This window comes from Myxocyprinus asiaticus, chromosome 36, assembly GCF_019703515.2.
Source record: "Myxocyprinus asiaticus isolate MX2 ecotype Aquarium Trade chromosome 36, UBuf_Myxa_2, whole genome shotgun sequence".
Lineage (NCBI taxonomy): Eukaryota > Metazoa > Chordata > Actinopteri > Cypriniformes > Catostomidae > Myxocyprinus > Myxocyprinus asiaticus.
This window is the reverse complement of record NC_059379.1, coordinates 23995460-24010856: the sequence shown is the minus strand read 5'-3', so window position 1 is coordinate 24010856 and position 15397 is coordinate 23995460. Positions and strand designations below refer to the sequence as shown.

The following is a 15397-nucleotide window of genomic DNA, read 5'->3' as shown; positions in this document are numbered from 1 at the left end:
GCTGAATATTCAGTTTAGCTCTGAAATATGTCACATTACGGATCTTAAATGTGTTGTGAATGCCGTTTCATTTTGTCTTCACATCTCAAAAACTTAAGTGAAAGTCCAGTCAATGAGAGTGAATTTGAAGGATCTTGTCCCCTGTGCACAATTACACATGCCTCTCACTCTTGTCTCTGTTCTGCATAACTACTCCTGCTCAGAGTTAACCACAGGCCTCTCCACCAAGCCGGCTCAGGGAATAATTGGCTCTATGAACCATGTGATTAGATTTAATGAGAAGATGACTATAGGCAGGGCTGTGTGCGTGTGTATCAAGGTGACTAAAGAAAATGTTTCTTTCCAGAAACCAAACAATCACTACCTATAGCAAAACAAGTGTAGATTCATCAGAAAATATAATAGTAATATATAAAATTGAGTAGTTTTTTTTATTGCTTAGTGCATTCCTGTGAAAAGTCAACTTAATGAATAGCACTTGTTTTTTGTGTTCTGGCATATTGTTGGTTGTTAATTTCAAAAAATAATATCCATTGAGTTTAAGAATATTTTGCCAAAAAATGCATCGTTCATGGCAATCTCCCATTAATCCTATCGAAAATCTGCAAAGCTTGTCAGAGCGAGCAATGGTTACCAAGGAGGTTCGGTGATTAGCTAAGGGTCAGTTGTCTTTTTTGAAGAGAAAATACTTTTCTGGGTGGAGGAAAGTTTGGTTATGTTACCAAAATAATTCCTGTGAGTGAAGTTTACTCCATATACTGTAAACTGTCTCTTCTTGATATCCTTGCAGGTATCAAGTGAAGTGGAGTTTACTGGCTTTACTAGCCATAAAGGCCATATAAGTGGTCATGATATTGAAAAATTGTATGCACTTGGATGAACTTTGCACAGACAAGGTGCAATTCTATCACACTTGTCTCTTCCCATCACATATAAAGTTTACATCTTGTGGCTATACTCAGAAACAGTGTGTCTTTTAATGTTCATTGCCTGGCTCTATGTATTTCCATTTCAAGTGCATTAAGCTGTAACCGTTATTATTTTTATTTTTTTATGGGGATATGTCAGAATTATTTTCTGTGATAATTATGCAAAAAATGCTGTTGATAGAGCTTGAGTCGTATTGAACCTGGACAATTTCTTTAACAGAGAGAAAGTGCTGTGTTTTTCTGTGACTTTGCCTTTAAATTCCAAATGTCAGAACCTTCAACCCCCCCACCCCACCCCCCCTTGAGATATTTGTTCAAAATCTCTGTGAAGGAGAGAAGTTGGCACGGCTCTGTCTTCAGGCCAGTTTTGTACACATTGCATAACAGTAACCTTCCAGTACCCCTGTTGTAGACCTGACTCTCAGAAAGCACAGCAAAGGCGCATATGTGCCTACTGTTAAAACAAATTCCCCCTCAGCTGTCCTCCACTCAGGAGAGCAGAATATGTTTATACTTCTCTCCTCTGTCCACCTACAGCTTCTCCAGCTCAGTACGCCTAGAACACTCTCTCTTCCCACATTTTAAGCTCTATGCAGGGGCCTGTGTGCATGTTCACAGCCTTGGAGGACTGTAAAGGCTGTAAGGGTGTAAAACAGATGTTGTGATGCCAGCTGTCTCTGGACAGTGAGGCATGGCCAGTGCCCTGAGCTCTTTCTGCCTGCCTGGCCCCGCTTGCCATTGGGAATGATTTTTGGAGGGGAATCAGCAAAGCAAACAGCGCCTTTTGTTCTCTGTGTCATTGTCCTCCCTTTCCTGTGATGTTTCTCCTCCAAGCTCTCTGTTCCCCACTGTTGGAAATGCTGGTTTACTTGCACATGTTCAAACAAACACACTGCAGTACACACCATTTGTTAAAGGAATATTCTGGGTTCAATACAAGTTAAGCTCAATTGACAGCATTTGTGGCATAATATTCATTACTACAAAAATAAATTTTGACTTGTCCCTCCTTTAAAAAAAAAAGCAAAAATCTGGGTTACATTGAGGCACTTATGGAAGTGGAATGGAAGTGAATGGGGGCCAATTTTTTTAACATTAAAACACTCACTATTTCAAAAGTATAGCCACAATGGAAGTGCTTTTATAAACCAATAAGCTCCACATTTCTGCCTTTTTAAACCCTACAAAAATTGGTCCCATTCACTTCCATTGTAAGTGCCTCAATGTAACACTATTTTTCCTTTTTTACAGAAAAGGAGGGACGAGTCGAAATACATTTTTGTGGCAATCAACATAATGCCACAAATGTCCTCGATTGAGCTTAACTTGTATTAAACCCGAAATATTCATTTAAGAATCCTATAATCCAATCAGATGCACGCCATGTGCATGTTTTATTGTTTAGCAGATTAATGGCATTTCAAAATATTTGTTTATTATCTGTTAGTCTCTGTTCTTTTGAAATCTTTTTTTGCATTATCGACTCATGAGTATGAGTGTGTTGATGTTTTAATATGTGTGGCAAGTTCAATTCATTTATGTGAATCAGTTCAAAATGTCAGTTTAAATGAATTGATTCAAAACTCTGATTCAGTGATTAATTTGCATCATCGCTCAAAAACATTCACGGAAGTCTCCATTTGTCGTTTTCCATAAATTAAAATGTTTATGTAAAAATATATGGCACTAAATATTGCTTTTTATTGCTATGTGCTATGTACTATGCGCTTGGCCACTTCCACTGTCCGAGCATTATTAGGTGCAGAAAACTTCCGCCTCCAGTGTATCTCATTCACAGGTCAGAGAGCAGAGACTTTGTTTTCCACAGCAGTGGGAAGCTTAAATCCCCCATGAGCTAAGCTGATCCCAAGTCAGTGTGACAGCACTTCACACTTGCACAAAAAAAACTGCCAACAAAGGTGCTACATTTATCAGAACAGAACTTGTGCTGCCAAGGAGGTGCTTATGAGCAGTGTTATCTGAAAAACTCTTCACTTCGGGGCACAAGCAATGCGGGGGATTGTCTGTTAATTTTTTATTCTAAATTGAATACACCAAGTCGACCGCTGAGTGTAGCTGTGCATTTCAAGTGAAATCTCTTTCATAATGCTCACTGCTCATTAAGCACCTAAACAGTCTTCAAGTCTCTCCAGAACGAGTCAGAAAGGCCAAGATTACATAGTGTGTCTGATTCTGTAAGGCATCATCTGATTCAGGGTGTGGAAATTGGCGGCAGCTGTAATGCTTATGGCAGTTCACTGCTAATCGAAATGTCACACAAGACATTGACATTATTACAAGTGTCACCCGGGCAGTGACAGTTCTTTAATGGCCCATCATTATGCTACCACGTCTTACTGGCTTTACCCTGAAATGAGTGGCAGCTTAAAAGAGGTTTTTGAATTAAAGTCTCTCCAAACAAATCTTAAAAACATTTTTTATAAAACGAATCATTAGTGTCCTGAGTGCAGATTGGTCAATAGAGCATTCCAGCTGAGCCAAAATACATGATATAATTTTAAAACGGGAAGTTCTGGTTCTAGATGCTGATTGGTTGGCCATTTGTCATTGGACAGCATCATCAGAATATGTTCGGTTATTGTTTACATGCCAGGGACTATAGTAATTTCTGGTGGAAGGCATTTAATAAATTTGCTTAATTAATGAAAGTTAATTTTGTTAACTTTCTTGTAACTGGTAAAAGCAATAAGGCACTCACAGCTGGGCAATATTGCGAATAAAGTCACAACTGGACAGCTTGTGCCCAACAATGTCCTTCAGCTGTGGCTATGTTCACAATATATAGCACAGCTCCTCATACCTTATTGCTTATTATTAAAAGAAAGAAAAATTAAATGGAAAGCCTGTCCCCATTTTGTGCAATGTGGTTTTATTAATGTGGAACAACAGAAGTATGAAAGTGGAGTAGCTTTTAGCCTGTTTGATAAAGACGTTTTGGCCCGGAGGTTGTCTGTAAAATTGGGGACATGGCTTGAATTTCGACCAAATCTTTTGTGTCTGCTCTCCAAGTTAATGCGCAGTGTCATTTAGAAGTTGCATTGAGCAATTAATCAGTTTTTCCCCTTATGAACCTTGATGTTATCCATCGCATGGAGAACCTGGAAGGAAGTGCACCACTTCTGTTCTCTGATCCAGTGATAAAATTGTCTCTTAATTTCTCTACCAGTTCTGGTGTACACACAACATCGTACCTTTTTCCACATGTTCTGCAACTTTTATACATCTTTTTATTATATCATCTCTTTTCAGCCACCTATCTATTCCTCATATCTCTTACCATTTCCTGTCACTCTTTCCGCACACAGATTTTGACTTTAGCGTTCCAGGCTCCATGAAGCTGCACAACCTCATCTCAAAGCTGAAGAAATGGATCAAGATCCTGGAAGCCAAGACCAAGCAGCTGCCCAAGTTCTTCCTTATTGAGGAGAAATGTCGTTTCCTTAGCAACTTCTCTGCCCAAACTGCCGAAGTGGAGATCCCGGGAGAGTTCCTCATGCCTAAGCCCACACACTATTACATCAAGATTGCCAGGTATCAATCAATACACAGGCACTTTGACCCGTAGGTGGCTATTGCGAAATGGTTTTTTTGATTGATCCACACCCTGGAGTTCTTAGCTAGACACCTGCTGGGACCGGGGTCAGAAATGAACTAGGACTTTTGACAGAAATGCCATTGAAATGCAAAATGTGGAGCCAGAAATGCCCCCATAATGAATTTTTCTTTTTTTTTTTTCTTTTTTTTTTTGGTAACACGTGATGTATTTATTAAAGTTCTATTCTTGGCCTAAATAATCATATTATTTTAAAGAATTTATTCAGTTGAAGTATTTGACATAAAATGATGACAGCCCTGCTGAAATGACTAGCTTAGACCAGCATGAATTAAAATGCTGGTCCAGGCTGGTTTGTGCTGCTTTATGGTGGTTTCATGTTGGTCTAACTGGTGGTTTAGCATAGCCATGCTGTTCACCAGCAAAACTTAGCTGGAAAAGGCAGTTGGCAAGCATGCCTTTTCTGGTGATGCTGGCTGACCAAGGAAGACTTGCTGGTCAAGCTAGTCAAGAAGCCATGTTGGAAGACATTTCACATGGTTAGAAACCAATGCACAAAATCGCGCCTTAAAAATCATCTCTACTGGGCATATATTGCCTCTTAAGTCCAGTTTGTACTTCTGCATCGAAATTACGCATAACCTACAGCAGTTACACCATATCCTGATGTGCACCTCTTCAAAAATGTATCGTCGCGTGAACGCAGATGAAAACGGCTGTTATGCTCCGCTTTATAACCAGAGACCCTCCAGGATGAAAAAATGATATCTGTGGTAGCGTTGTTGCATTTTCTCCAAGATTATTTTAAGATCTATGCATTGTATCCACTGATCTGTGATTGTGTCACATAGTATATGGACGTTTTTTGGGAGCATCTGTTTTAGATTTTTATGTTTCATGAAGTTACAAGCAAAATGCAACAAAAGACCAAAAAACAAGTTTCTAAGCTTCTAAGTTTTAAAACCACACCTATTTTGCGTTGATCAAGTGAGTAGTCAAATTAATTAATTTGAATAATTATTTTCAGCACGGAGCGCCAAAAAATACCAAAATATGTATTTATTATTTAAGCAACTCAAGAACAAAATACAGTATATGCCTAATTTATGTTCTCTCTGCATGGCAGGTAACATGTATAATAATGTACCATATCTAAATACTACACTTTTTTATGAAGTCATTTTTAATGCTACAATAATTTAATAAATACTTTTGAGTCCACGAATTACATCGTCTTTGTTTATAAAATGTATAATTAATTTAGAAATGAAGACATTTTCTCTCAATACACTAGCATTTTGGCTGTGTACTCACAGAACAATGCAGATACACCAGCCTATGGCGTTGGTTCGATGTCGAAGTATAGACTGGCCTTTAATTTCTGACACTGGCTGAGACCTTTATTCTCTGTGATTACTTCATCACTTACCCCAGTCTCTCTCTATCTGTCTATTCCTCTCCCTCCTAAGGTTCATGCCCAGGGTGGAGATTGTTCAAAAGCACAACACAGCTGCTCGTCGTCTCTACATCCGTGGGCACAATGGGAAGATCTATCCGTACTTGGTGATGAATGACGCATGTCTGACAGAGTCCCGCAGAGAGGAGCGTGTGCTGCAGCTCTTAAGGCTACTCAACCCCTGCCTGGAAAAGAGGAAAGAGACCACAAAGAGACACCTCTTCTTTACAGGTACTGCAGTCAGTCCACATCACACCAGAAGTCTTCCCTTCCCCCGATATGATCACAGATCAATTCATGTCTTTTTGGGACAGGACGTTCCACTTGATTGATAGATGAACTGAGATAAACTTTCAAATTATGAAATTTGAATTATAAATCATACTCTACCAGTCAAAACGGTGGACACACTTGACTGAATTTATATTTCTCATGATTGTAAAAACCTTTTGATCTAAAGGAAGTGTGGCGCTTGTATTATCAGTCGGTGGGTGCAAGTGGGAAAGCCTGGGTTAGGTGCTAGCTCCAGATATTGAATTAAGTCTATATCAAATGGAAAATGGCCTTGTTCATGGCATTTTTATTTACTGAGCTAAAGCATTTTTCCCCAAAAAATATCACAAAATTATTTCAATATTTATTTCAAAACCTTGTCTGCTTAGTCGGCCATGGATGCACAGCACCCATTGAAGCTCACCTATAGATGAAAGGCTAAAAATTGTGCTTGAGTTTGAATGTCTTTACAAAAGTACATTTTATTTATTTTATAATTCCCATGCAGCCCATATAGTCAGATCTGACCTCAAATTGTTTCTCAGTATTGGTTTGTTGAAGCGCCGTTTGAATGCTGTCCGTTTGCTCTCAGTTCCAGACTGAGTGGCCTTGTTGCTCTCAGACAGATTGGGGGAGATGGAGAATAGAGGATAAGAGAAAGAGGTGAGATTGAGGGGAAAAGTAGCAGAAGAGTGGAGCCTGTGTAGTGTTAACAGTAGAGGAAGGAGAGGGTACAGGATACGAATGAATAAAAAATGAGGTTGCTGTTGTCCCTGTGGAGATGGAGGGTGGCAGATCTAAATTGTCTTTCTGGTGATGGACACTTTAAAGATGAAACTCTCTCAGGTCAAAGATCAAGGGTGGCACGTGTTAGTTTTCTCTGAAATATCTTTAGTTTTCTGTGAAAAGGGTTGATTTTATGAACAAGATTAATAAATAAATACTAGGTAAAGTCAATGATTGTATAAACAGGCGTACAGGTCTGTGAAAACATTTAGAGGTATTTTAAGTGACAGGTTAGATTTCAGCCAAATACAGTAGCATCTCTAAGACAGCTTTCAAGGAATATGGTCAGAATTGTGGATCAGAATCAGAAAAGCTGCATAAAGTTCATAGTGTAGCTAATAGCTGTTCGATTGCTGGTTAACATGCAGCTTTTTAGATATCAGTACAATACATCTTTAAACCTGTTCTCTTATTTCCAGTCCCAAGGGTGGTGGCAGTGTCTCCTCAAATGCGGTTAGTGGAGGACAATCCATCGTCTCTGTCTCTGGTGGAGATCTACAAACAGCGTTGTGTAAAGAAGGGCATTGAGCACGACAATCCCATCTCCCGCTATTATGACAGGCTAGCGACCATTCAGGCTAGAGGGACGCAAGCCAGCCATCAGGTATTGAAGAAATAAGTGTATTAGTTAAAATTAATCCCAGATGTAGGATGCCTAACTGGATGAATCTCACGAAACTGTCATCTTATCCTGGTCGTATTTCACCCCAACATCAAAACAAAGAAAGTATGGCTATTTATTTTTAAATTATTATGCAAATAGTTGAACAAATAGAAATGTAAAAAAAAAGTAAAAAAAAAATATATATATATATATATATATATATATATATATATATATATATATATATATATATATATAATTTATTTATTTATTTTTTATTAATTTTTTTAATTTTTTTTTTTACTTTTTTTTTAATTAATTAGAAATTTGACCTAGACATGTTTTTGTGAAATTTGCCTCATTAATGCTACTTCACAGTGAAGAAAATTTGGTAACAATTTACAATAAGGTTCCTTTTGTTAACATTAGTTAACAACATTAGATAACATGAACTAACAATGAACAATACTTAAGCTTTTATTAATCTTAGTTAATGTTCCTTTCAGGACATACTAATAAATTTTTAAAATTAGTTATTAGTTAATGCACTATGAACTAACAATGAACAATTGTATTTTTATTAACATTAACAAAGATTAAAAATTATGTAACAAATATATTGTTAAATGTTTGTTCATGATACCTAATGCATTTACTAATGTTAACAAATGGAACCTTAATGTTGTGTTTCAACCAATACTATTTTTATTTTAAAATATCGTTCTCTTTTCACCCGTGTTTTAGGTTCTGCGGGACATTCTGAAGGAGGTCCAGGGGAACATGGTTCCTCGCAGCATGTTGAAGGAGTGGGCACTGCACACCTTCCCCAATGCCACAGACTACTGGACCTTCCGTAAAATGTTCACCATCCAGCTCGCTCTAATCGGCCTGGCCGAGTTCATGCTGCATCTGAACCGCCTCAACCCAGAAATGCTGCAGATTGCACAGGTAACTGATGAATGACTCGACGTCATGGAACTAATCTCATACCTGACACTTGACATTTCATCAAATATACATGCGTCCAATAAATCCAAAGCAGTTTGTTGGGTCATCATACTGTAAAGGAAGAGTGTTTAAAGTCTTTGGCACAGGGGCTACATTTGGCTTTAAATAGTACTTGGGGGCCTCAGAGTATAATTTCCTTTTGAGATGTTATGCTTTTAACTCTTATATTTTCTAAGCCGAGAAATAGTTGTGTATTCATTCTAATACATGATGAAAACTTTTCTGAAGTGTCTGTGACTGATGGGACCCTTCAGCAATTGGCTTAAGTGTTGCTCTACAATGATAGATAATTTCCCTTCAGACATTAGAAAAAAGGCTGATTACAATTAAAAAATATTTGTTTTACCTCATCTGCTTCCTTGCTTGAGCTGAACATTAAAATTAAAGCTCTCTTTGCTTTTTTGACTCATAGAAAAATATAAAATGGTAAAACAAGGCATTTAGCTTCTGAAAACTGAAACATAATAGGGATAATTATTATTTACAGATTATCTTGTTTTCTTATTAAACCAAACACATTTTAATGTCTACAGTAGCTGTAAATGTACAGGCTACACTTTTTGATGGGCCCTCTCCTTCTGTGTATGTTTGTTTTTCCTACATTGTTAAAGATGCTCTGCAATCTTCAGGATAGGGTCAGTGTGGGTCCGTAGAGTGCATTTGAAAGTCTTTATTAGAAATTATTGTCAAGCAGGCACCCCGTCCTCTGATACTAATCTGCAGTTTTCTGACAGGAGGAGGAATGGGCAGCTAAGTGGGTATAGTAAGCCCCCTTGCTGCCGGTTCCACTCTACAGATCTCATTAGGCACTGGGAGATTACCACAGCAGGCAGAGAGGACAAGCAAATATGTGCTGTCTTTACCTCTCACTCACACACAAACCGTCAAGCATTTCCCTTGCATATCATTTCCAGAGTAGCTTTTCATTTGACTTTAGATATTGAGTTTGGCTGAGATTGAGCCTATACAGGGTGCTAAGAGGTCTAACATGTACACTGAGGGTTTTTTGCTTGGATTAAATCTGAATGTATTCTTGTTGAAATAACAGCATATTACAGCATTCCCATTGTTATTGAAAACCTGGAAATATCAGGCTTGTAAAATGTATAATCTAAACACTCATGGTAAATTCTTTAGTGAATAAACAATTTTCGAACTATGCTCTGCATAACTTGGTAACGCATCTATCCTCTGACCACCTCGAGAATACACACACAGTCTTGCACACTTGTGTCTTATCTCTGTAATACTTCGCTGGCATTGAACATGTAACCTCTGGGGCAAAGCTGCACTCGAGATGATATGTGTGCTCGACGTCAAGGGCATCAGAAGGCAAATGGAGGTTTGTATTTGTTCATATATTGAAATGCGGACACAGACCACACTAGGTGGAGGATCAGTACATCCTCGCATTTTTGTGGTTGGATGTCTACAACACTATCCAGTTTTCCAGAGCGCTATAGATTTGCTGTTGTCTGATGTTGGTCCACCGAGCCCCACATGAGCAAACGGGCTCTTTTCCCAGATTTGATCTGCTTTCTTTCACTGGAAGGAAACTAACAACTTGGCGCCACTTGATATCCACTCTCTGAAAGTTTCTGATACATGAGCTAGAAGTCTGCAGATTGTAGTTTCCGGATGACACGATCATATTTTGAGTTTGACATGCTATGAAATGAGTGTGTATTAAAGAGTATTTGTGACCAGTGGTTCTCAACTGCTGGGTCGTGATCCAAATATGTCACAGACAGCAGGGAAAACCATGCAAAATGCAGATGTTAATATTAGGGCTGGGAAATTTAACACGTTAATTTCTGATTTCATATTTTTTAACTCATTCAAAAAAATTTACGCAATTAATGCACTTTTTTTTTTTTTACTTCCTGAAACTTCACGCAATGGGAGAAAGGTGTCTCGAGTTGTTTCTGGCAGGCTACTCAGCCTTACAGACTCCATGTATGGTTAGGATTAAGATCAAACCCAGGCACATTTCTACAATGGGCGAAACTTCACAAAAGTTTTTCCCCACTCTCTGTAGCAAAAATGTAAATTTTTCAGGATGAACACGCTGGACTCAACTGCACATCCTAGCACAGAAACTAAATGTGTGGAGCAGTGCACATTTATTCATTAAGGGCGACTCATAATAAACACGAGAGCAGATTGACTTTACAGAGAATGGAGACTTCACCTGCAATTGGTGAACCAGGCGTGCAAGAGATACAGGCAAGCTGTCTTATCTTTTCACATCGGCCAAAAATGCTCACACACTTTCATCTGAACCAGTTTCAAAAGCGAAACCACCCGAGCGAGACCCCGAATGTGTGCGATAGAGAATGAGAAGGACCAGGACGTTCAGTAAGCTGCAGCGAGGTAGTTGGGACTGAACGTCAGCCAGAGAAAATATTGTTTTGGGATTTTAAACTTGAGCAGATTAAACTTCGGCATTCAGTATGTTTTATATCTGTATGTATAGTGTCTGATAATGCATTGGCAATGTACAATTAAGTTTCTCTTGCCAATAAAATTTGATATGAATTGAATCTCCCCATTTGATCCTATTATTAAAAAGATTCCACTGGAAAATGGTTTAAATTTTAATTACAGCATGTCCACTTTTTTATGGCATGTGTACTTATACTTGTATCAAAGACTTATACCTGTAAAAATGTGTCTAACTCAAAAAAACAACAACAACATTTTAACATATAAATATTAAATAATTAAAATAAATGCTGACTAACCAACTTCTTGCAAGTCTTTGAGACAAAGTATAAAGTAAATATATTTATAATGATTTGATAAATGTTTGTTGTAGTGTACCATAATTTAAGCGCGATTATTACAGAAAACTGTGCAATTAATTAGTTAAAAAATGTAATGATAAAGTTCATAGAAATATAAAGAGTGGTGTTGGATCACTTCATGTTCAATGTAACATCTTGGTCCTGCATTAAAACACTGACAACACCATCCTAATGTGCACTTTCCTCAACAGGACACAGGAAAGCTCAATGTGTCATACTTCCGCTTCGATATCAATGATGCCACTGGTGATCTGGATGCCAACCGGCCCGTACCCTTCAGACTGACACCCAACATCTCTGAGTTCCTGACCACCATCGGAGTATCCGGACCCCTCACGGCTTCTATGATAGCAGTGGCACGCTGCTTTGCTCAGCCAAATTTCAAGGTAGACTTTAAAGAATAAGAATAATGATCAGTGATGGCATTTGGGGTTATTCTTTCAGCTCTTTCATCCAAATGACGCTTGTTGCTGTATATATAGCTCTTGACCCACTTTTAACCTGCCAATCTACGTGTCCTCTCTCTCAGGTCGATGGCATCTTGAAAGCAGTTCTTCGAGACGAGATCATCGCATGGCATAAGAAGACTCAGGAGGACACGTCCATGCCTCTGTCCCCAGCTGGACAGCCTGAGAACATGGACAGCCAGCAGCTGGTGTCTCTGGTCCAGAAGGCTGTGACAGCCATCATGACCCGCCTCCACAACTTGGCCCAGTTTGAGGGTGGAGAGAGTAAAGTGAACACACTAGTGGCGGCAGCCAACAGCCTGGACAACCTCTGCCGCATGGACCCCGCCTGGCACCCATGGTTGTAGACAGGCATGGAAAGAACACCACAAGGAGGACCCCCGCAGATTTTTGTCTCAGAGAAATGCAATACTGTGAACGTGACTGCTTGAATGTCAGGGTCAAAATCAGATTTTTGTTTAAAAAAAAAAACAACTAAGAATTTTGGTTTGAGTTAACATGTAGAGCCATTTTAAAGGGATGATACAATGTGCAAACTCTAATTTAAAAAAGAATGAATTGATACTTAAGAAGCCAGTTAAACTGATGAGCTAAGGAAGTTGCTTTTGTTGAGACTGTCATGATTGTTGGTGAATTAGTGTGATGGTACAAGACAGCCTTTAAGAAAACAGTTTCCACATCCTTATCCCGGGCTTCACAACAGATTTTATGCAACTCCCATAAAGCTTCTCCTTTTCGCCACCTCTATTTCTCTCTGACTGATGGCAGCCTTAGGGACTGTCTTTTAAATTTAGTAATCTAATTTACAAAAATCAACACCCGTTGTTCCAGTGTTCATCCTGATCGTTGTTGTTATATGTCAGTATGTCATTTTTTAAAGTTAAATGTTTTATTTTGTACATTTAAAAATGGCATTGCATCCCCTAATTACTGTGTACTTTTCTACGGGTTTGTGTCATTTCAAGCTGTCATGTGTTTCTGTCAAATAAACTACTCAAGCGTCGTTTTTGTTTCTTCTGAAAAATACTCTGGAAGGGCAAAGACCTATCAGCCTTAAAATGGGAGTAGCTCTATATTTAGCTGATTGTCTGTTATCCATAGCAAATAAGATGGATGTAACATGTCCTTCAAGTACCAGCTTTTGAACTTTCCCCCTTTCCGATTTGTACAGGATCAAACTGATACACCTAAAGCCATTTTGTATACATTCCCCTCTATTTTGTAAAGGTACAAAACATTGTGCCTACCTAAGGATAGTTATCTCTGCAGTGTAAATATGCATTTTGTTTTAATAAAATGCTCTTTTTGAGAAATTTAAGTATAGTACCGTATTGTTTTCATAGGAATGCAGCTCTAACTGTGCTGTCTGTGAATGTGTAACCCAAGTGTATGGTTTGATGTGTTTGCGTGTGTCTGTGGGTGGTTGATTGAAGGACTCTTTCAGAAAGAATACCCTTGTCTGTGCCTGATTGTCTGAAGTACACGAGAGGACCGGAGTGAGAGCACACTGTAGAGTAGTGTTTGGGTCAGGCCTGCTTTATTACTCCCTGTCAGTATATCTCACTGAGTGCCGTCTTTGAGTTACGTATGCTGTCAGTGCTGGCTCCAATCCCATAAACTATATCTTCAGCCCGTACACTTGCACATCACAGCACAGGTGCTTATCCCTTTTCCTCTGATCTCTCTCCAGACCTCTTTCTAACATCAGTCAGGGACCGTGCGCTCCCACCTTTATCCTCCTTTTGAGGTCCTCTGCCACCAAACAGTCCTGGAGCTGATGTGCAACAGCATTGTCTGAACATGAAAGAGCTGCGATTATTTAACTATCAATGTGAGAGATGTCAGGTCCTCACTGTGGCTTAGATGCCCCCTGCCCTCCACCGTCCCAGCATTGATGTCTAGACTGTTAGGAGGATGTGAGCAAACTGACTGATGGAGCCCCTCAGGGAGAGCTGTGATTGGCAGAAACATGGAGGACAAACAAACGACCATTCCTTCTGCTAGCAACGTGGAGAGAAAATTGTCCTTGGCTGTATACAGAGGTAGGAAGGGATGAAGGCACGTCCGAATCCAGTGTTCGCATCACATCCTGTAAACTAAAATGCCTTCACCTGATCGATTTTTGAAGGCAGCATAGAAAAAAATCCCACAATTCTGTGCATGCGGTTCCACAATGGTTGAGCCAGTAGAGCTGGAGAAAAAAAAAGGCCGAAGAGGCAGTTGATGGATAATTTGTGAATAAAGGTACATTTTTATTATTATTATTTTATTTTTTTTATTCCATTTCTAGTGAGAAAGTAGTATTGTAGTTATTAAATATACACTTGGTTATCACCAAAACTCTCTTGATTTTGTTCTAGATCATTATTACACCATAGTGGTTTGGTTGGACTGAATGAAGCAGCAGACATGTAACATATAGTGGACACCAGATGGCCATAATCAATTGCTGGTATCCCAGCAACGATGTGACATTATGCTGCCTCTAATAGGGCAGTAACTGATTAGGGCAACAAGATGGCTACGTTTGGTTTCGTATGCAGCCATATTCACTGTTTGAAGCTACATCTACCAAACTCGGCACAGATTTTCTGACTGTTCTGATTTAGTGTGCTCTATCTTTTCTTACGGTTTTTGGAATGACTGAATGTTCAAAGTGGCCAAAACTATTAAACTGTGCAAAAATTCAAATGTAAACAAACCCACACAAGGCCTTTAATATTCTGTACGTTGTATATACGTTTAATCCTCTCACTCTTTCTTGTTTTTCTTTTTTTTTTCTTTATCTGTCTGTCTGACAGTTTAACTGACGGTCTTTGTGATTGAGTTTGACCTGATAGTCTGTCAATCTAGCTAGATAGCTGGCTGTTTGTCTTACTGTAATTTCTGTATAACCATCAAAACTACTAAAACTTTCTGACAAGGCCTAGTTATTTTGGCAATTTTATTGGTGCCATAGAAATAACAAACTTCACTTTTAACCATGGTGCTTGAGAATAATTTGATTCTATAGGGACTGAGATGGTGTTCTGAGGATTTGGGCAATTTTTTTGATTGGAAGCTATGGAAACTATGAAGGATGTTTATAATGGACATATACAATTATCCAAGTCATCAAAGAGTGTCTGGTATACTGTAATTCAGGCAAAGTCAGATGGAGTTGGTTTTAGCCAAGGTTATTTGCCCAGTCCAATTGCTTTTGAATTCATCCAGAAAGTTCAACAGATGCTTTTCAGTCATTAGTGTGAATTACAATATAAAAATAAGAGAAATTTTAAGTGCCTTACAGATTGTGACCTTGCATACCATTTATGAGCTGACAGCTGCAAGCTTGCGATAAAATATGTGGATGGTAAATGCTAAGCTGACATGCGGCGAATGTGTCACCTATAAACCACAATTTTTTTATTTATTTTTTTTCTCACACTCTAGACAAATTACAACATCCATAATGAGTCTTATCCTCAATCTTAAAGAGCATACCTTGAACCAA

General features: G+C 38.7%; 1 protein-coding gene across 1 annotated transcript in view; it reads left to right on the top strand.

Moving 5' to 3' along the window:
- The window catches only part of LOC127426776 (transformation/transcription domain-associated protein-like), a 99742-nt gene extending 86797 nt beyond the window's left edge, over positions 1-12945 (top strand). The window contains exons 68-73 of the mRNA XM_051673803.1: positions 4256-4481; positions 5973-6190; positions 7438-7622; positions 8367-8570; positions 11629-11823; positions 11967-12945. Coding sequence (XP_051529763.1) covers positions 4256-4481; positions 5973-6190; positions 7438-7622; positions 8367-8570; positions 11629-11823; positions 11967-12251 — 1313 coding nt within the window. The 3' untranslated portion in view covers positions 12252-12945. The remainder of the gene's footprint in view (positions 1-4255; positions 4482-5972; positions 6191-7437; positions 7623-8366; positions 8571-11628; positions 11824-11966) is intronic.
- The last annotated feature ends 2452 nt before the right edge of the window (positions 12946-15397 follow it).